The sequence below is a fragment of the Myotis nattereri genome, assembly GCF_964212035.1.
Source record: "Myotis nattereri genome assembly, chromosome: 15".
Lineage (NCBI taxonomy): Eukaryota > Metazoa > Chordata > Mammalia > Chiroptera > Vespertilionidae > Myotis > Myotis nattereri.
Window position 1 is genome coordinate 44,433,346 of NC_138090.1, and position 23,605 is coordinate 44,456,950.

Genomic DNA, 23,605 nt, shown 5'->3' on the forward strand with positions numbered 1-23,605 from the left:
TTGAGCCATTCCCCACCTGGGGCCAGAAGGTGGCCAGTTTGCCAGGAGAAATGAGGAAACTACCTTCACAAACTACCCTGAAACAATGTGGGGGTGGGGTCCACACCAGTGGAGGCTGGGGTCAGGGTGCCTCAGTGTTTAACTGTAGGGGGGTCGGGGAGCCTGCACAACTGGGTCAGCGGGAGGAGAGAGACCTTAACTCCTGGGTCAAGTTCTTCCTCCAAGTTCTTCCTCCTCAGCAGAAGGAGGAAGAACTTGGGTTTCTGGTCCTTTAAAGTTGGTGAGACTCAGAGTGTGGGCCCAGGCCTTCTTTAGCAAGGCCCTCCACTCCCCACCCTTTCCTGGCTACCCTGGGTGAAGAGAGACATAAAAGGGCTCTGTTTCCTGGAGAAAGAGCAGGAGCAAGAGAATTCTGGCTGCCCCAACCATGAGCTCCATCCTGCTGCCAGCCCTCCTAGGCCTCACCCTCATGCTGCCCCGTGAGTGAAAACCCTAACTTGGGAGGGGATTTCCTGGGAGGATGGGCTAAGATGGATTTCTTGTTCCCACTTCAGCAATGGAGGCCCTGACCTGTCAGGCAGGAATATGGGAGACTGTGAAGAAAACATCAGAAATGCCCTTGAGGTGGACAGCTGAAGAGGAGTCCTGCAAGGATGGCTGGGGTTGCCAAGATTCGCTGATGCTCATTGAGAATGGTGAGAAAGGCCCCAAAAGCCCCAAGCCTGACCCCACCTTCACCTGCACAGGGCTATCCCCCCTCCTGACCAGCAGTCTCCAAAGACTCAGCTCCCCTCATGCCAGGAGCTGTCCCTTCCCCAGCAGGAGCAAGCCCTCAGGGGCCCAGTTGCTTCCTCTTCAGCCTCTCCCCCAGCCACGATGAAGACTCTCCCTCTAGCACCCTGGAGTCCAGATCCTCACCTGGCCTGCCTCCTTCTTCATTTAGGACCCCAAGTGTTCCTAGCGATCAGCAAGGGCTGTACCCAGAAGGAGGATCATGAAGCCCGTATCACCCAGCACAGGAAAAGCCCTGGCCTCTCTGTAGTCTCCTACACCCGTGTGTGCCGTCACAAGAACTTCTGCAATGACCTCTCCTCCACCCGCCCTGTCTGGACCTTGCCCACCTCTGCAGGTGCGAACAAGGAGTGGGAGGAGGAGGAGCAGGAGAGGACAGGAGAGAGGGGAGGAGGGAAGCACAGAAGGGCTGTTCATTTAGAACCCCTCCCTCCAATCTGGCCTGTGCACACTTCCCAGGACTTTCGACCCTGACATACCTTCTTCTAACAGTCCTGGGGCAGGAAACTGGATTGCTCTTCTGAGTTCAGCCCCACCTCAAATTCTGACGATAGCCTGAACCTGGGCCATACTCCTTTGTCTACACTGTTGAGCTTGGCTCACTCATGTTTCATTTAGGATTTGGGTATATCCTCTTAAAGTGAAACTGGCCTGTAGCTCTCCAGTGTCCTTCTCTATACTATAAACTGTATTAGAGTGGGGGTGTGTGCTTCTCTACTCTTTAGGGCACCTTGTCTGCTTTTATTGTGTATTGGAAGTTGTGGGTGGAAGTTACCATCGTTCTTGCAAGGTCCCCTGTCTTGTCTGAGTCACCACTGCCTCTCCCAGGTCTCATGCCCTCCCCTTGCTCTCAGCAACCACTCCACTGCAATTTCCAGCACCCCAGGTCTACATGAGACTGAGAAGGTTGATGATGGGGCTACAAAAGCAAAGACGATAGAAGGCACTGGATCCAAATGCGGAGCCCACTAAGTCCTCCCTTCTTCCCTGTTCCCTCCCAGTCCCAGGGTCGGTGCGGTGCCCAGTCTGCTTTTCTGAGGAAGGCTGTAAATCTGCAACAGAGCTGACCTGCCCCGTTGGGAACACGCACTGCTACAATGGGGTCCTGCAGCTCAGGGGAGGTAAGCTGGGACATCGGGGTCCCTGCTGGCCCTGAGGGTAGCTGAGGGCTGGGGCTCAGAGGAGAGTGGGCTGGATCCTCAGTGTTGAAAGGCCCCAGTGGTGGCATCTCACTCTCCCCCACTCTGCCTGGCCCCTTTCCACAGTTGGCATCCACACCAATCTGAAAGTCCAGGGATGCATGTCCCAAGCAGCCTGCAACCTGCTGAATGAGACTCAGGAAATTGGGGCCTTGTCTGTGCGTGAAAAGTGTGATTCAGACGGTGAGTCCCATGTCTGGAAGGCGAGGCTGTACCCACCCTTCAGCCTTGGGGTACGATGACCCTTGTGAAAGTCAGACATACAAACACATCCCACAAACTCTAACAGCCACAAATAATTTAGAAATTTATTACACATTTGGGCATGCACAAAGTGAGAGATTGTGCTGGGAGACACCCAATGGTGAGCATGACTTGAAGAGGTGCCCAGCTGAAGGGAAAGACAGGCCCAGGGGATGGACATAGGACAAGGTGGCTTGGCTGGCTGTGTTGCCTTTCACTTTATCCGTTGGGTGTGGAAGTGAGTGCACAGTGTATGCTTCTCATGCTGGGAGTGATTCATTGCCTTTATTTCTATTTCTCTACACTCTTGACCTTGGGTTGCCCTAGTTCCTTCCCCTTACCTCTTGCAAGAGCCAAGGAAAGACATTGGGCAAGTCCCCACTCACCCACACAAGCCCCGCCCTTACCAGTACACCCGACTGAGACAGAGCCTGGCCTGGAGGATCTCAATGAGAAGCACCAATGGCAGGGAGGAGAGTGGGAAGAGGGCCTTCCCTGTCTGAGACTCAGTTTCCTCATCCACCCACGGCACCCAGTCCTTAAAGCCTCAAGGTGAAAGTCCAGTGAATGCAGCAACATCCTCTGTGTGCTTGGATCTCTCTGACAAGACTGGGAGCCTTGAGGACAGGGCAGGATGTCACTGACATGAAGGATTCTAGCCTGAGGCACCACAAGGGCTGGCTCAGGATGGGAAGTGAGCTTGTACAGGATTCCAAGGTCTCCGGTGGAGACTGCAGAGGACTGAGACCCTAACCCTGCCCTAAAGGGCCTCCAGGACAAGGAGGGGAGACATTACAGTTGCAGATGGTCACAGGGCTACAGTGAAAGGGATTGGAGATCTGAGAGGAAAGGTCCTAATATCCTGTGGTAGAGTGTCAAGGAGGGCTTCACATAGGAGGTAAACTGAAAGACTAGCTACAGTCTATTAGTAGAAGAGGAAAAGGACATTAATAGGCAGAGGAAACAGCCTGTGCAAAGGCCCAGCCGTGGGAATAAACCCACTATTTTTATAAGGCCTCCCTGGCTGTACGAGTAAGTCACATCAAGAGGATGTGACCTTGGACTGTGCAGTGGAAGTGTAGCTGTAACTGGGGGTGATTGCCAGTTTTTCGGGTAGACAATGTAGATGTGGGTGACCTCTGCTATTCCAAGCAGAAGGAACAGTGGTGCAAGGCCAAGGAGGCAGGAAATGGCCTGGAGTGTCTTTGGAATAGATATTGGGGGGGGGGGGAATGAAGAGAGAGATAAGGAGCCTGGTGGTGGGTCAAGTAGCCACAAAGCCAGACTGAGGGATTAGTCTTTCTCCTGAGGCACAGGAGCCATGGAAGGGTGTTGAACAGGGAAGAACAATCTGAGTCTCTCCTTTTGATTAGTTCTGTTTAATTGTCTGGCCCTCAGTTCTGGGAGTAGGTAACATTCATTTTCCAGAAGGCATTCCTGAAAATAATCAAATGTAACACATACCACACGGACACAGCACAGAATACACACAACAGACAGAACCTCACTCACCATACCACATGCACATCACACACGACATGAGAAAACAGAAGTAGGCATCTGTGGTGGGGTAAAGGTTAGCCTGGAAAAAAACACAGGAACAAACCAAGACCCATCAGACATTGTCCTCACAGGCAATTGAGCCATTTCCCCACTTGGGGCCAGAAGATCCCCAGGTTGCCAAAGAAAATGAGAAAAATACCTTCCAAAATTACCCAGAAACAGTGTGAGGGTGGGGATCCAGACCAGTGGAGCCTGGAGTCAGGATGCTTCAGTTGTTAACTGTAGAGGGTTTGGGAGCCTGGACAACTGGGGCAGAAGGAGGAGAGGAGCCTTGATTCCTAGGTCTGAGGGAGGAGGAAGAACTCGGGTTCTGCCCTTTAAAGTTGGTGAGACTCAGAGTGTGGGCTCAGACTCTCTTGCTAAAGTAGGCCCTCCACTCCCCACCCTTTCCTGGCCGCCCTGGGTGAAGAGAGACATAAAAGGTATCTGTTTCCTGGGGGAAGAGCAAGAGCAAGAGAATTCTAGCTGCTCCGATCATGAGCTCCATCCTGCTGCCAGCCCTCCTGGGCCTAATGGATTGCTGTTCCCACCTCAGGAGTGAAGGCCCTGACCTGTGAGTTTGGAAGACTGACAATTGTGAGGAAAGCATCAGAACTGCCCTTGAGGTGGACAGCTGGCCAGGAGTCCTGCAAGGAAGGCTGGGGTTGCCAAGATTCGCTGATGCTCATTGAGAATGGTGAGAAAGGCCCCAAAGGCCCAAGCCTGACCCCACCTTCACCTGCACAGGGATATCCCTCCTCCTGACCAGGAGACTCCAAAGACTCCCCCCTGCCCTTATGCCAGGAGCTGTCCCCTCCCCAGCAGGAGCAAGCCCTCAGGTGCCCAGTTGCTTCCTCTCCAGCTTCTCCCCCAGCCACAACCAAGACTCTCCCTCTAGCACCACAGAGTGCTGATCCTCACCCTGTCTGCCTCCTTCTTCTTCTAGGACCCCTAGTGTTCCTAGCACTTAGCAAGGGCTGTACCCAGAAGAAGGATCATGAAGCCCGTGTCACCCAGCACAGGGAAGGTTCTGGCCTCTCTGTCGTCTCCTACACCCGTGTGTGCCGCCACAAGAACTTCTGCAATGACCTCACCTCCACTGACCCTGTCTGGACCCTGCCCACCCCTGCAGGTGCAAATGAGGAGGGAGAAGAGGAGGAGAGGACAGGAGCTAGGGGCTGAGGGGAGCAAAGAAGGGCTGTTCATTCAGAACCCCTCCCTCCCATCTGGCCTGTCCACACTTCCCAGGACTACCTCCCCTGGCACAGCTTCTTCTAACAGTCCTGTGGCAGGAAACTGGACTGCTTTCTGAGTTCAACCTCACCTCAAACTCCACTGATGACCTGAACCTGGGCAAAGCTCCATTCTCTATACTGTTGCGCTTGGCTCACTCATGTTTCCAGAAGGCATTCTTAAAAATAATCAAATAGGATTTCGGTAGATCCTCTTAAAATGAAATTGGTCTATAACACTCCACTGTCCTTTTCTATATCATAAATTGTTTTTGCGGTGGGGAGGGCGATCCTTTTGATTCTCTGCACTTTGGAGCATGTTGTCTACTTGGACTGTGCAGTGGAAGTGTGGGTGAAAGCTACGCTGGTGCCTCAAAGGGCCAGACTCCTGTCTCAGTCACTGCTGCCTCTCCCAGACTCATACCCACCCCCTTGCTCTCTCAGCAACCACTCCACTGCAATTTCCAGCACCCCAAGTCTACATGAGACTGAGGAGGTTGATGATGGGGCCACAAATGCGAAAAGATAAAAGGCAACAAATCCAAATGCAGAGCCCACTCAGTCCTCCCTTCTTCCCTCTCCCCTCCCAGTCCCAGGGTCGGTGCGGTGCCCAGTCTGCTTTTCTGAGGAAAGCTGTGAATCTGCAACAGAGCTGACCTGCCCCATTGGGCACACGCACTGCTACAATGGGACCCTGCAGCTCAGGGGAGGTAAGCTGTGACATCAGGGTCCCTGCCGGCACTGAGGGTAAGGGAGGGCTGGGGCTCAGAGGAGAGTGGGCCTGGCTCCTCAGGGTTGGGTGGTCCCAGTGACGACATCTCACTCTCTCCCCCTCTGCCTGGCCCCTTTCCACAGTTGGCACCTTCACTGATCTGAAAGTCCAGGGATGCATGTCCCAAGCAGCCTGCAACCTGCTGAATGACACTCAGGAAATCGGGGCTTTGTCTGTGAATGAAAAGTGTGATTCTGATGGTGAGTCCCATATCTGGAAGGTGAGGCTGTACCCACCCTGCATCCTTGGAGTATGATGACCCTTGTAAACATCAGACATGCAAACGCATCCCACAAACTCCAACAGCCACAAATAATTTAGTTTATTACATATTTGGGCATGCACAAAGTGAGGGATTGTCCTGGTAGGCCCTTTGGGGTGAACACGCCAAAAGAAGTGCCCAGCTGAAAGGGAGAGAGAGGATCAGGAAGCAGACATAGAACAAGTTGGTGGGCTGGCTGCTTTGCATTGCACTTTGTCCATTGTGTGTGGAAGTGAGTGCAAGTGCATGCTTCTCATGCTGGGATTGATGCATTGCCTTCAGTTCTATTTCTCCACACTCTTGACCTCAGCTAGCCAAAGTTCCCTTACCTCCCTCCTCCCTCATCAATACCCCACCCATGGTGCTAGAGCACCCTAGCAGCACTGTGGCATAGAAAAGAGTGTCAGAGAGAAAATCGAGGGTGCTTCAGGTGTGATAGGGTCAACAAGAGACAAGCAGGGACACTGGGAGGGTCCCCACTCACCCACACAAGACCCGCCCTTACCAGCACCCCCGACTGAGACTGAGACAGAGCCTGGCCTGGAGGATCTCAATGAGAAGCACCAATGGCAGGGAGGAGAGTGGGAAGAGGGCCTTCCTTGCATGAGACTCAGTTTCCTCATCCACCCACGGCACCCAGTCCTTAAAGCCTCAAGGTGAGAGTTCAGTGAATGCAGCAACATTCCTCTGTGTGCTTGGATCTCTCTGACTAGACTGGGAACCTTGAGGACAGGGCCTGGATGTCACTGACACCAAGGATTCTAGCCTGAGGCAATACAAGGGCTGGCTCAGGATGGGAAGTGAGCTTGTATAGGACTCCAAGGTCTCCAGTGGAAACTGCAGACAACTGAGACCCTAACCCTGCCCTAAAGGGCCTCCAGGATGAGGAGGGGAGACATTACTGATTCAGATGGCCACAGGGCTGCAGTGAAATGGGTCTGGGGGAGGTCTGAGGAGGAAGATACTAATGTCCTGCAAGTGGATGTCAAGGGGGCTTCACAGAGGGGGTGACCTTAAAGATTAGCTTCAATCTATTAATAGAAGAGGAAAAGGACATTAATAGGCAGAGGAAACAGCCTGTGCAAAGGCCCTGTGGTGGAAATAAACCTGCTATTTTATAGAAGGGCTCCTTAGCTCTACCTAAGAAGGTCACTTAAAGAGGATGGGGTGTAGCTGGAACTGGGGGTGATTGCCAGTTTTTCAGGTAGACAAGATAGATGTGGGTGACCTCTGCTATTCCAAGCAGAAGGAACAGTGGTGCAAGGTCAGGAGGCAGGAAATGACCTGGCGTGTATGTGGAATGGATATTGTGGGGGAGTGAAGAGGGAGGTTGGGGGGCCTGGTGGTGGGTCAAGTAGCCACAAAGCCAGACTGAGGGGTTAGTCTTTCTCCTGAGGCACAGGAGCCAGGGAAGGGAGTTCAACAGGTAGAACAGTCTGAGTCTGTCCTTTTGATTAGTTCTGTTTAATTGTCCAGCCTTCATCTCTGGGACTAAGTAACATTCATTTCCCGGAAGGTATTCCTGAAAGAAATCCAATGTAACCCATACCACACAGCACACAATCACTCAATACACCCAACAGACATAACCACACTCATTATACCACATGCACATCACACACCACATGAGAAAAGGGAAGGTGGAAGTGACTGCACAGTACATGCTTCTATGATGGGACAAAGATTAGGATATAAAAACCATAGAGACCAGCCAAGACCCATCACACATTGCTCTTTCAGGCAGTTGAGCCATTTCCCCACCTGGGGCCAGAAAGTGGCCAGGTGGCCAAGAGAAATGAGGAAAGTACCTTCTAAAACTACCCTGAAACAGTGTGGGGATGGGGATCCCGACCAGTGGAGCCTTTGGTCAGGAAGCCCCAGTTTTTAACTGTGGTGAGGTCTGGGAGCCTGGACAACTGGGTCAGAGGGAGGAGAGGGGCCTTGACTCCTGGGTCTGAGGGAGGAGGAAGGATTCGGGCTCTGGGCCTTTAAAGTTGATGAGACTCAAAGTGTGGTCCCAGGCAGTCTTTAGCAAGGCGTTTCACCCTCCACCCTTTCCTGGATGCCCTTGGTGAAGAGAGACATAAAAGGGCTCTGCTTCCTGGGTGAAGAGCAGGAGAAAAAGAAATCTAGCTGCCCTGGCCATGAACCCTGCTCTGTTGCCAGCCCTCCTGGGTCTCACCCTCATGCTGCCCCGAGAGGGAAAACTCCAACGTGGGAGGGGATTTCCCGGGAGGATGGGCTAAGATGCTGTTCCCACCTCAGGAGTGCAGGCCCTGACCTGCCAGGCGGGAACACTGAGGGCCGTGAGGAAACCATCAGAACTGCCCTTGGAGTGGACAGCGGGCGAGGAATTCTGCAAGGATGGCTGGGGTTGCCAAGATTCGCTGATGCTCATTGAGAATGGTGAGAAAGGCCCCAAAGGCCCAAGCCTGACCTTCACCTGCACAGGGCTATCCCCCCTCCTGACCAGCAGACTCCAAAGACTCCCCGCTCCTCCTGCCAGGAGCTGTCCCCTCCCCAGCAGGAGCAAGCCCTCAGCAGCCCAGCTGCCTCCGCTCCAGCCTCTCCCGGCCACAACCAAGACTCTCCCTCTAGCACCGCAGAGTCCTGATCCTCCCCCTGTCTGCCTCCCTCTTCTTCTAGGACCCCTAGTGTTCCTAACGTTCATCAAGGGCTGTACCCCGAAGGAGGATCATGAGGCCCGTGTCACCCAGCACAGGAAAGGCCCTGGCCTCTCTGTCGTCTCCTACACACGTGTGTGCCGCCACAAGAACCTCTGCAATGACCTCTCCACGTCCCTCCCTGTCTGGACCCTGCCCACTTCTGAAGGTGCAAACAAGGAGGAGGATGAGGAGGAGGAGGAAGAGGAGGAGGAGGAGGAGGAAGAGGAGGAGGAGGAGGAGGAGGAGGAGGAGGAGGAAGAGGAGGAGGAGGAGGAGGAGGAGGAGGAGGAGGAGGAGGAAGAGGAGGAGGAGGAGGAGGAGGAGAAGGGAGAGGAGGAGGAGGAGGAGGAGGAGGAGGAGGAGGAGGAGGAGGAGGAGGAGGAGGAGGAAAAGATAAGAGCTAGAGGAGGCAGGGAGCACAGAAGGGCTGTTCATTTAGAACCCCTCCGTCCCACCAGCCTGTTCACACTCCCCAGGCATGCCTTCCTGGCAAAGCTTCTTCTAACAGTCCTGTGGCAGCAAACTGGACTGCTCTTCTGAGTACAACCCCTCCTCAAATTCCAGTGATGGCCTGAACCTGAGCCAAACTCCTTTCTCCATACTGTTGAGCTTGGCTCACTCACATTTCATTTAGGTTTTGGGTATATCCTCTTAAAGTGAAATTGGCCTGTAGCAGTCCACTGTCATTTTCTATATCATAAGCTGTTTTGGAGGGAGCGGGGGTACGTTGAGATTCTCTAGTCTTTGGAGCATGTTGTCTACTTGGACTGTGCAATGGAAGTCATGGGTAAAATCTACCCTGGTTCCTCCAAGGGACCCCCTCCTGTCTCAGTCACCGCTGCCTCTCCCAGATCTCATGCCCACCCCCTTGTTCTCTCAGCAACCACTCCAATTTCCAGCAACCCAGGTCTACATGAGACTGAGGAGGTTGATGATGGGGCCACAAATGCGAAAAGGATAGAAGGCACCAGATCCAAATGCAGAGCCCACTCAGTCCTCCCTTCTTCCCTCTCCCCTCCCAGTGCCAGGGTCCGTGCATTGCCCAGTCTGCTTTTTTGAGGATGGCTGTAAGTCTGCAACAGAGCTGACCTGCCCCGTTGGGCACACACACTGCTACAATGGGGTCCTGCAGCTCAGGGGAGGTAAGCTGTGACATCAGGGTCCATGCCGGCACTGAGGGTAGGGGATGGCTGGGGCTCAGAGGAGAGTGGGCCTGGCTCCTCAGGGTTGGAAGGCCCCAGTGGTGGCATCTCACGCTCTTCTACTCTGCCTGGCCCCTTTCCACAGTTGGCACCTTCACTGATCTGAAAGTCCAGGGATGCATGTCCCAAGCAGCCTGCAACCTGCTTAATGACACTCAGGAAATCGGGGCTTTGTCTGTGAGTGAAAAGTGTGATTCAGACGGTGAGTACCATGTCTGGAAGATGAGACTGTACCCACCCTTCAGCCTTGGGGTACGATGATCCTTGTGAATGTCAGACATAAAAACACATCCCACAAACTCCAACAGCCACAAATAATTTAGAAGTTTATTACACATTTGGGCATGCAGAAATTGAGGGATTGACCTGCTAGGCCATTTGGGGTGAGCATGCCAATAGAAGTGTCCAGCTGAAGGGAAAGACAGGCCAGGGTACACACATCGGGCAGGGTGGATGGGCTGGCAGCATTGCATTGCACTTTGTCCATTGGGTGTGGAAGTGAGTGCAAGTGCATTCCTCTCATGCTGGGAGTGATGCATTTCTTTTAATTCTCTTTCTCCACACTCTTGACATTGGCTAGCCCTAGTTACATCTCCTCCTCTGCACCCACATCCATCCTCCACAATGGTACTAGAGAACCCTAGCAGCCCTGCTGCATAGGAAAGAGTGTCAGAGAGAAAATCAAGGGTGCTTCAGGTGTGATAGGGTCAGCAAGAGACAAGCAGGGACACTGGGAGAGTCCCCACTCACCCACACAAGCCCAGTCCTTACCAGCACACCCAACTGAGACTGAGCCTGGCCTGGAGTATCTCAATGAGAAGCACCAATGGCAGGGAGGAGAGTGGGATGAGGGCCTTACCTGTCTGAGACTCAGTTTCCTCATCCACCCACGGCACCCAGTCCTTAAAGCCTCAAGGTGGAAGTCCAGTGAATGCAGCAACTTTCCATGTGTGCTTGGATCTCTCTGACAAGACTGGGAGCCTTGAGGACAGGGCCTGGATGTCACTGACACCAAGGTTTCTAGCCTGAGGCACCACAAGGGCTGGCTCAGGATGGGAAGTGAGCTTGTACAGGCTTCCAAGGTCTCTGGTGGAGACTGCAGAGGACTGAGACCCTAACCTTGCCCTAAAGAGCCTCCAGGACCAGGAAGGGAGACATTACTGATGCAGATGGTCACAGAGGAGCTCTGAGAAGATATTAATGATCTGTGGGTGGGGTATCAAGGAGGGATTTACAGAGGAGATGACTCAAAGATTAGCTTCAATCTATTAATAGAAGAAGAAAAGGACATTAATAGGCAGAGGAAACAGCATGTGCAAAGGCCCCGCAGAGGGAATAAGCCTGCTATTTTCAATAAGGACTCCTTGGCTGTACCTAAGAAGGTCAAATAGAGAGGTTGAGGTGTAGTTGGAACTGGGAGTGTTTGCCAGTCTTTCAGGTAGACAAGGTGGATGTGGGTGACCTCTGCTATTCCAAGCAAAAGGAACAGTGTTGCAAGGCCAAGGAGGCAGGATATGACCTGGCGTGTCTTTGGAATAGATACTGGGGGAGAGTGAGGTGGGAGTTTGGGAGGCCTGGTGGTGGGTCAAGTAGTGACAAAGCCAGACTGAGGGGTTAGTCTTTCTCCTGAGGCACAGGAGCCATGGAAGGGAGTTCAACAGGGAAGAACAGTCTGAGTCTGTCCTTTTGATTAGTTCTGTTTAATTGTCTGGCCCTCATCTCTGGGACTAGGTAATATTCATTTTCCAAAAGGCATTCCCAAAAATAATCAAATGTAACCCATACCACACAGACACAGCACACAATACACACAACAGCCATAACCTCACTCACCTTACTATATGCACACCACACACCACATGAGAAAAGAGAAGTAGGCATCTGTGGTGGGGCAGAGGTTAGCCTAGAAAAAAGCATAGGAACCAGCCAAGACACATCACATAATGTCCTCTCAGGCAGTTGAGCCATTTCCCCACCTGGGGCCAGAAGGTGGCCAGGTTTCCAGGACAAATGAGGAAACTACCTTCACAAACTACACTGAAACAGTGTGGGGGTGGATCCAGACCAATGGAGGCTGGAGTCAGGATGCCTCAGTTTTTAACTGTAGAGGGGTCTTGGCGCCTGGACAACTGGATCAGAGGGAGGAGAGGGGCCTCGACTCTGGGTCTGAGGGAGAAGGAAGAACTTGGGTTTCTGGCCTTTAAAGTTGGTGAGACTCAGAGTGTGGGCCCCGGCCTTCTTTAGCAAGACCCTCCACTCCCCACCCTTTCCTGGCTGCCCTGGTGAAGAGAGACATAAAAGGGCTCCCTTTCCTGGGGGAAGAGCAGGAGCAAGAGAATTCTAGATGCCTGACCATGAGCTTCATACTGCTGCCAGCCCTCCTGGGCCTCACCCTCATGCTGCCCCATGAGTGAAAACCCAACTTGGGAAGGGATTTCCCAGGAGGATGGGCTAAGATGGATTTGCTGTTCCCACCTCAGGAGTGGAGGCCCTGACCTGTCATTCTGGAAGTTTCACAACTGTGAGGAAAACATCGGAACTGCCCTTGAAGTGGACTTTTGAGGAGGAGACCTGCAAGGAAGGCTGGGGTTGCCAAGATTCGCTGATGCTCATTGAGAATGGTGAGAAAGGCCCATAGGTCTCAAGTCTGACCCCACCTTCACCTGCACAGGGATATCCCTACTCTTGACCCGCAGACTCAAAAGACTCCCGCCCCTCATGCCAGGAGCTATCCCCTCCCCAGCAGGAGCAAGCCCTTGGGTTCCCCGTTGCCTACTCTCCAACCTCTCCCCCAGCCACAACCAAGACTCGCCCTCTTGCACCGCTGAGTCCTGATCCTCACCTGGCCTGCCTCCTTCTTCATCTAGGACCCGAAGTGTTCCTAGTGCTCAGCAAGGGCTGTACCCAGAAGGAGGATCATGAGGCCCGTGTCACCCAGCACAGGGAAGGCCCTGGCCTCTCTGTCGTTTCCTACACCCATGTGTGTCGCCACAAGAACTTCTGCAATGACCTCTCTTCCACCCGCCCTGTCTGGACCCTGCCCCACTCTGCAGGTGAGAACAAGGAGGGAGAGGAGGAGGAAGAGAGGACAGGAGCTAGAGGAGGATGGGAGAACAGAGGGGCTGTTCATTTAGAATCCCCCCCCCATCTGCCTGTCCACACTCCCCAGGCATGCCTTCCTGGCAAAGCTTCTTCTAACAGTCCTAGGGCAGGAAACTTGACTGCTCTTCTGAGTACAACCCCTCCTCAAATTCCAGTGATGGCCTGAACCTGGGCGAAGCTCCTTTCTCCATACTCTTGAGCTTGGCTCACTCATGTTTCATTTAGGTTTTAGGTATATCCCCTTAAGGTGAAATTGGCCTGTAGCTCTCCACTGTCATTTTCTATATCATAAGGTGTTTTGGAGGGAGCGGGGGTGCTTTGTGATTCTCTACTCTATGGAGCATGTTGTCTACTTGGACTGTGCAGGGGAAGTTGTGCATGAAAGCTACCCTGGTTCCTCCAAGGGACCCCCCTCCTGTCTCAGTCACTGCTGACTCTCCCAGATCTCATGCCCCTCACCCCTTGCTCTCTCAGCAACCACTCCACTGCAATTTCCAGCACCCCAGGTCTACATGAAACTGAGGAGGTTGATGATGGGGCCACAAAAGAAAAGAACATAGAAGGCACCAGATCTAAAGCAGAGCCCACTCAGTCCTCCCATCTTCCCTCTCCCCTCCCAGTGCCAGGGTCCATGAGATGCCCAGTCTGCTTTGCTGAGGATGGCTGTAAGTCTGCAACAGAGCTGACCTGCCCCGTTGGGCACACACACTGCTACAATGGGGTCCTGCATCTAAGGGGAGGTAAGCTGGCACATCAGGGCCCCCTGCCAGTCCTGAGGTAGCTGAGGGCTGGGGCTCAGAGGAGAGTGAGCCTGGCTCCTCAGGGTTGGATGGTCCCAGTGGTGGCATCTTACACTCTCCCTTTCTGCCTGGCCCCTTCCCACAGTTGGTATCCTCACCAATCTGAAAGTCCAGGGATGCATGTCCCAAGCAGCCTGCAACCTGCTTAATGAGACTCAGGAAATCGGGGCCTTGTCTGTGAGTGAAAAGTGTGATTCTGTCGGAGTCCCACGTCCGGATGGAAAAGCTGTACCCAACCTGCAGTCTTCGGGTATGGTGACCCTTCTGAAAGTCAGACATGCAAACACATCCCACAAACAGCAATACCCAAAAATAACTTAGAATTTTATTACTCATTCAGTCATGCACAAACTGAGGGCTTGTCCTGGTAGCTGCCATGGAGTGAGCATGCCAGTAAGTGGGTCCAGCTGAAGTGGAGATAGAGGGCCAGGGGTCAGACATAGGACAGGGTGGGTGGGCTGGCTGTGTTCCTTTCACTTTATCCATTGGGTGTGGAAGTGAGTACAAGTGCATACCCCTCATGCTGGGAGTCATTCATTGCTTTTAATTCTCTTTCTCCACACTCTTGACATTGGGTAGCCCTAGTTCCCTCTCCTCCTCTGCACGCACATCCATCCTTCACCCATGGTACTAGAAAACCCTAGCAGCCCTGCTGCATAGGAAAGAGTGTCAGAGAGAAAATCGAGGGTGCTTCAGGTGTGATAGGGTCAGCAAGAGACAAGCAGGGGCACTGGGAGGGTCCCCACTCACCCACACAAGCCCCGCCCTTACCAGCACACCCGACTGAGACTGAGACAGAGCCTGGCCTGGAGGATCTCAGTGAGAAGCACCAATGGCAGGGAGGAGAGTGGGAAGAGGGCCTTCCCTGTCTGAGACTCAGTTTCCTCATCCACCCACAGCACCCAGTCCTTAAAGCCTCAAGGTGAGAGTTCAGTGAATGCAGCAACATTCCTCTGTGTGCTTGGATCTCTCTGACAAGACTGGGAGCCTTGAGGACAGGGCAGGATGTCACTGACATGAAGGATTCTAGCCTGAGGCACCACAAGGTCTGGCTCAGGATGGGAGGTGAGCTTGTACAGGCTTCCAAGGTCTCTGGTGGAGACTGCAGAGGCCTGAGACCCTAACCCTGCCCTAAAGGGCCTCCAGGGTGAGGAGGGGAGACATTACTGATGCAGATGGTCACAGGGTTGCAGTTTAAGAAGTCTGGGAGAGGTCTGAGGGAGAAGATACTAATGTCCTGCAGGTGGGTGTTAAGGGGGGCTTCACAGAGGAGGTGACCTTAAAGACTAGCTGCAGTCTATTAGTAGAAGAGGAAAAGGACATTAATAGGCTGAGGAAACTGCCTGTGCAAAGGCTAAGCCATGGGAATAAACCTGCTATTTTATAGAAGCGCTCCTTGGCTCTACCTGAGAAGGTCACATCAAGAGGTTGGGGTGTAGCTGGAACTGGGGGTGATTTCCAGTTCTTGAGGTAGACAAGGTGGATGTGGGTGACCTCTGCTATTCCAAGCAGAAGGAACAGTGGTGCAAGACCAAGGAGGCAGGAAATTACCTTGCATGTCTTTGGAATGGATACTGGTGGGGTAGTGAAGAGGGAGGTTGCGGGGCCTGGTGATGGGTCAAGTAGCCACAAAGCCAGACTGAGAGGTTAGACTTTCTCTTGAGGCACAGGAACCATGGAAGGGTGTTGAGCAGGGAAGAAAAGTCTGAGGCACTCCTTTTGATTAGTTCTGTTTAATTGTCTGGCCCTCATCTCTGGAACTAGGTAACATTCATTTTCCAGAAGGCACTCCTGAAACAAACATAATGTAACCCACAGAGACACACAGCATACAATACACACAACAGACATAACCATACTCACCGTGCCAAATGCACACCACACACCAAATGCCTCCTTCCACCTGATACACACCATTACCCTCATACACAGCACACCATGCACAACACAGCACATGCCACATACAACACACATTAACAAACCACAGTCACACAGAACTCATACCATGTCATGCCTTCACAATAAACACAAAATGCATACATCATGCACTCATACCTCGCATCACACACCACTCATACTATACACACCGTACAAACATATCATATACAAATCATACTCCCACACGTATACACTTACACCCATATACCATACACACACGCTACACAAACCACACAAATGCCACATGGAACACAGCTACTACACCACAAATGAGTTCGCCCAATAAGTAAACTTGGCTTGTTCCTGGGCTTACACAGACCCTGATTTCTTCTCCCCAGCTCCTCTCACCTGTCAAAAGGGGGTCATTCTGTTCGCTTTCAACTTTGGAGTCAGATCTTGAGGGTTGCATTTGCTTTCCCTAGTTCAGTTCAGTTGAGCAGTTTAACAAGTATTTATTGAGCAACGGCAAGATCAGGTGTCAGAAGCAGGGGTACAACGAGATATCATGGAGACAGAAGGCCATTGCAGGGTGACAGACAGCTCCTGTGAAGACCTGGGGCTGAAAGACAGCTGGGTGCAAGGGGACAGATTGCCTAAACCGGCCATGGCAGAAGCCCACTGAAGTAGAACCAAAGGGCTCGAATGTGAATGGCCTTGACTGCCCCACCAAGGAGCTGAGCAGTGGTCTCATCGAAGGCTATGAATCCACACAGTCAGGGAGAGCACAACAGTTAAGAATCTAGTTAGTGTCTGAATCCAAGAGATGTAGGCTCCTGTCTTGTTTCTGCCAGCTTTGGAGGATCACTACCTCTTTGAGCCCCTTTCACCAAATTCAAGGAGAAGGGGGTGATTACAGAGACTTGGGAGCAAAGGAATATATGCAAAGGCCCTGGGGTGGGTGGGTACCTGCCACTTGTTCAAAAAAGAGCCCAGCAGTCTGTGTGACTTTAAGCAGTGTGTTCAAAAGAGATCAGAGCAGGACATGTGGTCAGAGAGGCAGGGCCTTTGGGGCCATTTTAAGGACTTAAATTTTATTCTGAGTGGAGTGGAAACCTATTAAATCTTCAGAGCAGAGGAGTGACATGAATTGACCTACCTTTTATGAGAATCCTTCTTGCTGTTGGGTGAAAACTACAATCAGGGAAGGTGGGAATGGAGGAGGGGACCTCCAGAGAGACTCAGAAGGGAGCAGGTGACAGCCAGTGGGGTCTTGGACTCTAGTGGAAGCAACAGAGGTGATGAAAATAGGGGTCTGTAGGTATTGTGCAGCTTAATGCAACAGGATATCCTAATGGTGCAACACAGGATGTAAGAAATAGAGAATTGTTAAGAATGACAGCAATGTTCTCAAACTTGAGCAATTACAAGACAGGAGCTGCTATTGACCAAGACACGAAAGGTGGTGGCAGGGAGAGTGGGGCCAGGATGGGAGGAGGGAAGCAGGAGCCATGATACTATGGTCTGTTAAGTGGAGAAGTGGGCGGTCCTACTTCCTGGGGCTGTTTTGAAGGTTACCCATGTAGGTGGATGCTATATCGTCAGCCCAGGAGTTTCTGCATCATGGGACACATCCCTGCTGGTGATGTGATGGCCTTAAGTGAAGGCTCCTGGTTTTCAGAGTGGACTCCTGAGGGCCCCAGAGGCCACAGTAGCTGAGGACAGTCCTCAATCACTGTCTTCCCCATAACTCAACTCAAGGAGCCCTGCTCTTCTAATTGCTAGCAGTGGGCACTGGGAAAGCTGCTTCACAATTCTTCTGCTCCTGTTTTCCATCTTGAAACTGGGGAGGAAGAGGATAGCACCACCTACTTTGGGGGTCATTGTGAGAAAATGAGGTAACCCAGATGAGTGAGCTCCTTGGGAAACTTAAAACAGGCTAATCCATAGAAAGCAATCACAACAGCCGGGCATATAGTAAATGCTCAGTACTCACTAGGCACTGCAATAATTCTGTTTGGAACATGGGGTTTCTCAGTTAAAAGAATATAAGGTGTCAGTCTACACTCTTCATTATCCTAGACTGGGAGCCATGAGGACAGGTCCTGGATGTCACTGACACAAAGGTTTCTAGCCTGGGGAAACACAAGGGCTGGCTCAGCACGTGAAGTGAATTTGTACAGGATTCTAAAGTGCCTAAAGGAGATGCTAGAGGACGCCGACCCATCCGTCTCTCTCACACCCCAAGCAGGGAGCAGCCTTAAAGGGGTGTTGAGAAAGGCCCCTGCAGATGTTGGAGCAGAAATGGTGGTATGAAGAATAGGGGAGGGTCTCAGACTTAAAAGTTCCCTTCTAAGCCTGAGATCAAGGGGCTGTGTCCAGGCTACGTGTCTGTCCCCAAGCACGGGACCAGGAGGGACAGACATGGCTTGTTCCGGGGCTTACCCAGACCCTGATTTCTTCTCCCCAGCTCCTCTGACCTGTCAAAAGGGGATCATGCTTCAGACGAAAGAAAACCTGGCTCAGAACCCCTTGCCTTGGGACACATTTTCGACCGTGACATGTGATTTGAAGGAGGTGTGTCAGGAGACACTGCTGCTCATAGATGTAGGTACGTGGACTCTGCAACAGGGTGGGATGGCTGCATGGCATCCTGGGTCTCCTGCCCTGGACTCTGTCCCCTGAACTTGCTGCCTGATTCCCACCATGCCTGGAGTTCTACACCTCAGTCTTCCTCTTTCTGACCTTGGTTTCCCCTTCTGAAAAATGGGGCTAGGTGCTGGCAGGAATAGTACTTATTGTGCTGGGGAGTCATGAGGATATATTTGAGGGCCCTTGCAAAGATCTGAGAACAGAGCTGGTGTACAGTGACATCGGTGACCTTGTCTGAACCTTATTGAGCACCTGTGTGTGCCATCTTCTATAGATGCCATTGGATGTCTTCCTGTCTCTTTTTGCATGAGTGAGGAAGCAGAAAATCCAGCAGGGAAAGGAGAAAATAGAGAGTGAGATGGCAGTGGCAATTTGAAAAATGGGAGGTTCCACCTGAGTGGGTGACATTTGATCAAGAACTGAGAAGTGACAGAGCTAATGGAAGGACTCAGGCTCAGGCTCCCTCTTCACTCCACCTGCAACGACCTCTGATCTTGGACTCAGACATCCTACTTTCACCTTCTGTCTGCTAAGCATCCAGAAAACGCTAGCTCCAGTCTCCTTTGGGAACTCCCCACCCCTGCCCAGCTGTCACTCCCTTCCCCTGCAGGACCTACATCACTCATAGTGGGGAGCAAAGGCTGCAGCAAGACTGAGACACAGAATTCCACCACTATCTCCATCCACTCGGCGCCCCCTGGAGTGCTCGTCGCCTCCTATGCCCATTTCTGTTCCTCTGATGGGTGCAACAGGGCCACAAGTAGCAGTGTCCTGCTGAACTCCCTCCCTCCTCCAGGTATGGGAGCCCAGGAGGATGGGGGCTACCCCATGGGGAGGCCATGGAGAGATGGGGCCCCAGACATACAGAGACTCTGGGCTCAAGGAGGGTGACTGCAGCTGGGAGGAGAGCTGTGCACCCTAACCTTCCCTTTGCTCCCCAGCTGCCCCTGCCCCAGGAGGCCTGCAGTGTCCTGCCTGTGTGCAATTCGCTGGATCCTGTTCAAACTCTGTAAATGTCGTGTGCCCTCCTGGTACCACTCATTGTTATAATGGCTACCTCAATCTCAAAGGAGGTGAGTGCTGAAGGCCAGGTCCCAGGATGAAAGGGTTATGGGTTTGGGTTCACTGGTGCTGCGGTGGGAACATGCTTAAGGCCCTGGCTCATGGGCTTGAGTATGGAGAGAGCTGGAGACTCAGATTTCTAGATCTGACGGTGGAGAGCCCTAAGAGCCTGATCTCCTGGTCTGAGGGGTGAATGGTAAGGTCTGAGATTCTGGATCATAGGAATTTAAGTGTGTATTACTTTGAGACCCCTCTGAGTCAATCTTCACTCTCTAGGTGGACTGTCCGCTATATTTAGCATTCAGGGCTGCATGGCCCAACTTTCCAGCTCCTTGTTGAACCACACCAAAAATATTGGGCAGTTCATCGCAAGTGAGGGTGCTGAGAATGAAGATGAGGAAGATAAGGTTCGCCAAAGTGGGGCTGTTCCTGTTCGCTGCCTGGCTTGGGTGGTGGGGCTGGGAATATCCCTAGCCCTTTGGTGTGGGATAACCTCCCACTGACTCCATTTACCCATGATTTTTCTCCCCTGCTGATCCCCTAAATACAGCCCTCCCTCCGACCTCATAACGAAACACTGAGTTGTTTTACCATCTTCTCTGTAAATTCTCATCCACACACACACACTTTGTGACCTGATAACAAGACATGGAAGAGCCTGGGAGCAGCTGCACTGTTTTTACAGCCTCATGTATCTAATAAATAAAGAAATCATCTTTTTTCCCAGTGCTGGGGTTTCTCTTTAGGCGGGGAGGGCAGCACACCCAGCTTTCTGGCATGAGGGAAGAGAGGAATCCTGTGAGTGATTCACCATCCCAAACCAGTCCTTCTCTGGTCTGGAGAACATCTTTGTTCTAGCTTGGGTAGTAGCAGAGCCTTCAGGGTATTTGGGCATCTCTGTGACCTGGAAGGTGAAGGCACACTTTGACCAATGAAGCATCTACTTAGGAGTCAGGGTCCCTGCACAAACAGTGGCTTCATCCCACTCAAATCACTTGACATATGATTTTGTGTGAAGTAGAGAAACAAGAGATCATGCACGGTTTTCTGAGGCTGGCACAGGGTCTGCTACCCTTCTAGACCTGAAAGACTGAGGAGAAGTTATTACCATTACTAGAATCCTGAGAGAGGGGGCGGGATGTTTAGAAAGGTTTGCCTGGCAAGAGCTCAGATCTCAGACCAAGTAATCCGTCCAGCCAACAGAAACATTACAGGGAAGTAGCTGGGGAATTGGAGGCCCAGCCTCACTCAGTGTCTGCCCTCTGGCCTCCTGTCAGGGCTCCCCATTGACAGCACCCAGCTGTAAAGCAGGAGATCCCAATGACACAGTCCCCATAGATCTTCCCCCAACAGTGCAGAACAGGGGCAGAAGGGGAGGGAGTGAGTCTGAAAAAGGAAACAGTGTCCAGAACAGTCCACCCTTCTTCTCCTCACATCTACCCCTTCCTTTGTTCAGGTGGAAATCAGAGTTTTCAGAGAGGATCATAGGCCTGGGGAAAATTAAAATGGCAATAAATAAATACCTATCAATAATAACCTTAGCCGAAACTGGTTTGGCTCAGTGGATAGAGCGTCGGTCTGCAGACTGAAAGGTCCCAGGTTCGATTCCAGTCAAGGGCATGTACCTGGGTTGCGGGCACATCCCCAGTAGGAGATGTGCAGGAGGCAGCTGATCAATGTTTCTCTCTCACTGATGTTTCAACTCTCTATCTCTCTCCCTTCCTCTCTGTAAAAAATCAATAAAATATATTTTTAAAAAATAAAATAATAACCTTAAATGTAAATAGATTAAGTGTTCAATCAAAAGACATAGGGTGACTGAATGGATAAGAAAATATGCTCTCTACAAGAGACCCACCTCAGAACAAACGATGCACATTAATTAAAAGTGAAAGGATGGAAAAAAATATTGCAAGCAAATGAGAAAAGAAAAGCTGGGGTAGCAATACTCATAACAGATAAAATAGACTTCAAAACAAAGGCCATAACAAGAGACAAAGAAGGCCACTACATAATACTAAAGGGAATGATCAACAAGAAAATATAACCCTTGTAAACATATATGCACCCAATACAGGAAGACCCAAATATACTTTTTCAAAGAAAAAAAACTCTTGATGGGCTTTAAGGGAGAGATTGACAGCAATACAGTCATAGTAGAAAACACAAATGAAAATTAACATACAACCAACCAAAACCTATGGAACACAGTGAAAGCAGTCCTGAAAGGGAAGTCCATAGTATTACAGGCCTACCTCAAAAAAACAAGAAAGAGCACTAATAAACTAACCCTATACCTAAACTAATTGGAAAGAGAACAGCAAGAATATAACAGAGAAGTAGAAGGAAGGAAATAATAAAGAACAGAGCAGAAATAAAGAACATAGAGACAAAACCAAAAAAAGCACCAATAGTACAAAAGATTAATGAATCCAAGAGCTGGTTCTTTGAAAAGATAAACAAAATTGATGAACCCTTAGCCCGATTCATCAAGAAACTAATAGAGAGGACCCAAATACATAAAATCAGAAATGAAAGAGGCAATATAACAATGGACAACACAGAAATACAAAGGATTATAAGCAAATACTTTGAACTATATGCCAACAAACTGGACAACCTGGGTGAAATGGACAATCTTCCAACACTCAATCAGGAAGAATAAAAAAACCTGAATAGGCCAATAACAACTGATAAAATTGAAACAGTAATTTAAAAATTCCCAGCAAACCAAAGTCCTGGACCAATGAATTTACAGGAGAATTTTACCAAACATTCAAAGAAAAACTAACACCTATCCTCCTTAAACTATTCCAAAGAGTTCAAAAGGGAGGAGCACTTCCAAGCTCTTTTTACAAAGCCAGCAATATCCTAATTCCAAAATCAGTTAAAAACAAAGAAAGATAGAAAATTACAGGCCAATATCCCGGATGAACACAGATGCTAAAATCCTCAACAAAATATTAGCATCCAATAATATATTTTCAAAAATCATACATCAAGTGGGTTTTATTCTAGAGATGCAGAACTGGTACAATATTCACAAATCAATAAATGTGATACATCACATAAACAAAATGAAAGATAAAAATCACATGATCATATCAATAGATGAAGAAAAAGCATTCAACAAAATCCAGAATCCTTTTTTGATTAAAATTATCAGCAAAGTGGGAATAAAGGAACCATACCTCAACAAAATAAAGGCCATATATAGCAAACCTATAGCCAATATCATACTCAATTGGCAAAACTAAAAGAACAAGTATTAGACAAGGATGTCCACGTTCACCACTCTTATTCAATATAGCACTGGAAGTCCCAGACATGGAGATCAGACAAGAAGAGATGGAAGGCATCCAAATTAGAAAGGAGAAAATAAAATCCTTATTACTCACAGATGACATGATCTTGTATATGGAAAACCCTAAAGACTCCACCAGGAAACCATTAGACTTAATAAATGAATTCAACAAGGTAACAGGATACAAAATCAACAGCCAGAAATTGATGGCATTTTAATTTTTATTTATTTACTTTTAACATTTAGGGAACCATATTCTTTTTTTCTTTTTTTTAATGTTTTTTTCATTGATTTCAGAGAGAAAGGGAGAGAGATAGAGGTATAGAAACGTCAATGATGAGAGAGAATCATTGATTGGCAGCCTCCTGCACACCCCCTATTGGGGAAGAGGGGATCAAACCTGCAACCCAGGCATGTGCCCTTGGCCAGAATTGAGCCTGGGACCCTTTAGTCTGCAGGCCAACGCTCTATCCACTGAGCCAAATTGGCTAGGGCTTGATGGCATTTTTATACAGCAATAATGAACTCTCAGAAAGAGAAACTAAATAACAATCCCATTTACCATTTCAACAACACAAAAAATACCTACGAATAAACTCAACAAAGGAGGTAAAAGTCCTATACTTGGAAAACTATAGGACATTGAGCCCTAGCTTGTTTGGCTCAGTGGATAGAACATCCACCTGCAGACTGAAGGGTCCAGATTCACTTCAGTCAAGCGCGCATGCTCAGGTTGTGGGCTCAATCCCCAGTAGGGGGCGTCCAGGAGGCAGCCAATCAATGATTCTCATGACTGATGTTTCTATCTCTCTCTCCCTCTCCCTTCTTCTCTGAAATCAAAATATATATATATATATATAAGCAAGTTTTTCTATCTAAATCTCTTCTCATGAATGTGGA

General features: G+C 50.4%; 1 protein-coding gene across 1 annotated transcript; it reads left to right on the top strand.

Moving 5' to 3' along the window:
- Positions 1-427: 427 nt before the first annotated feature.
- Positions 428-20,128, top strand: LOC308530616 (CD177 antigen-like; the record flags this gene model as incomplete). Its single annotated transcript, XM_081107325.1, has 21 exons — positions 428-479; positions 555-695; positions 944-1,129; positions 1,794-1,913; positions 2,058-2,174; positions 4,333-4,473; positions 4,723-4,908; positions 5,599-5,718; positions 5,864-5,980; positions 8,308-8,448; positions 8,689-8,874; positions 9,731-9,850; positions 9,996-10,112; positions 12,391-12,531; positions 12,778-12,963; positions 13,633-13,752; positions 13,898-14,062; positions 18,158-18,298; positions 18,950-19,135; positions 19,281-19,412; positions 19,678-20,128. 21 exons carry the CDS (start codon positions 428-430, stop codon positions 19,902-19,904), a joined length of 3,042 nt encoding a protein of 1,013 aa, XP_080963451.1. The 3' UTR covers positions 19,905-20,128.
- Positions 20,129-23,605: the final 3,477 nt, after the last annotated feature.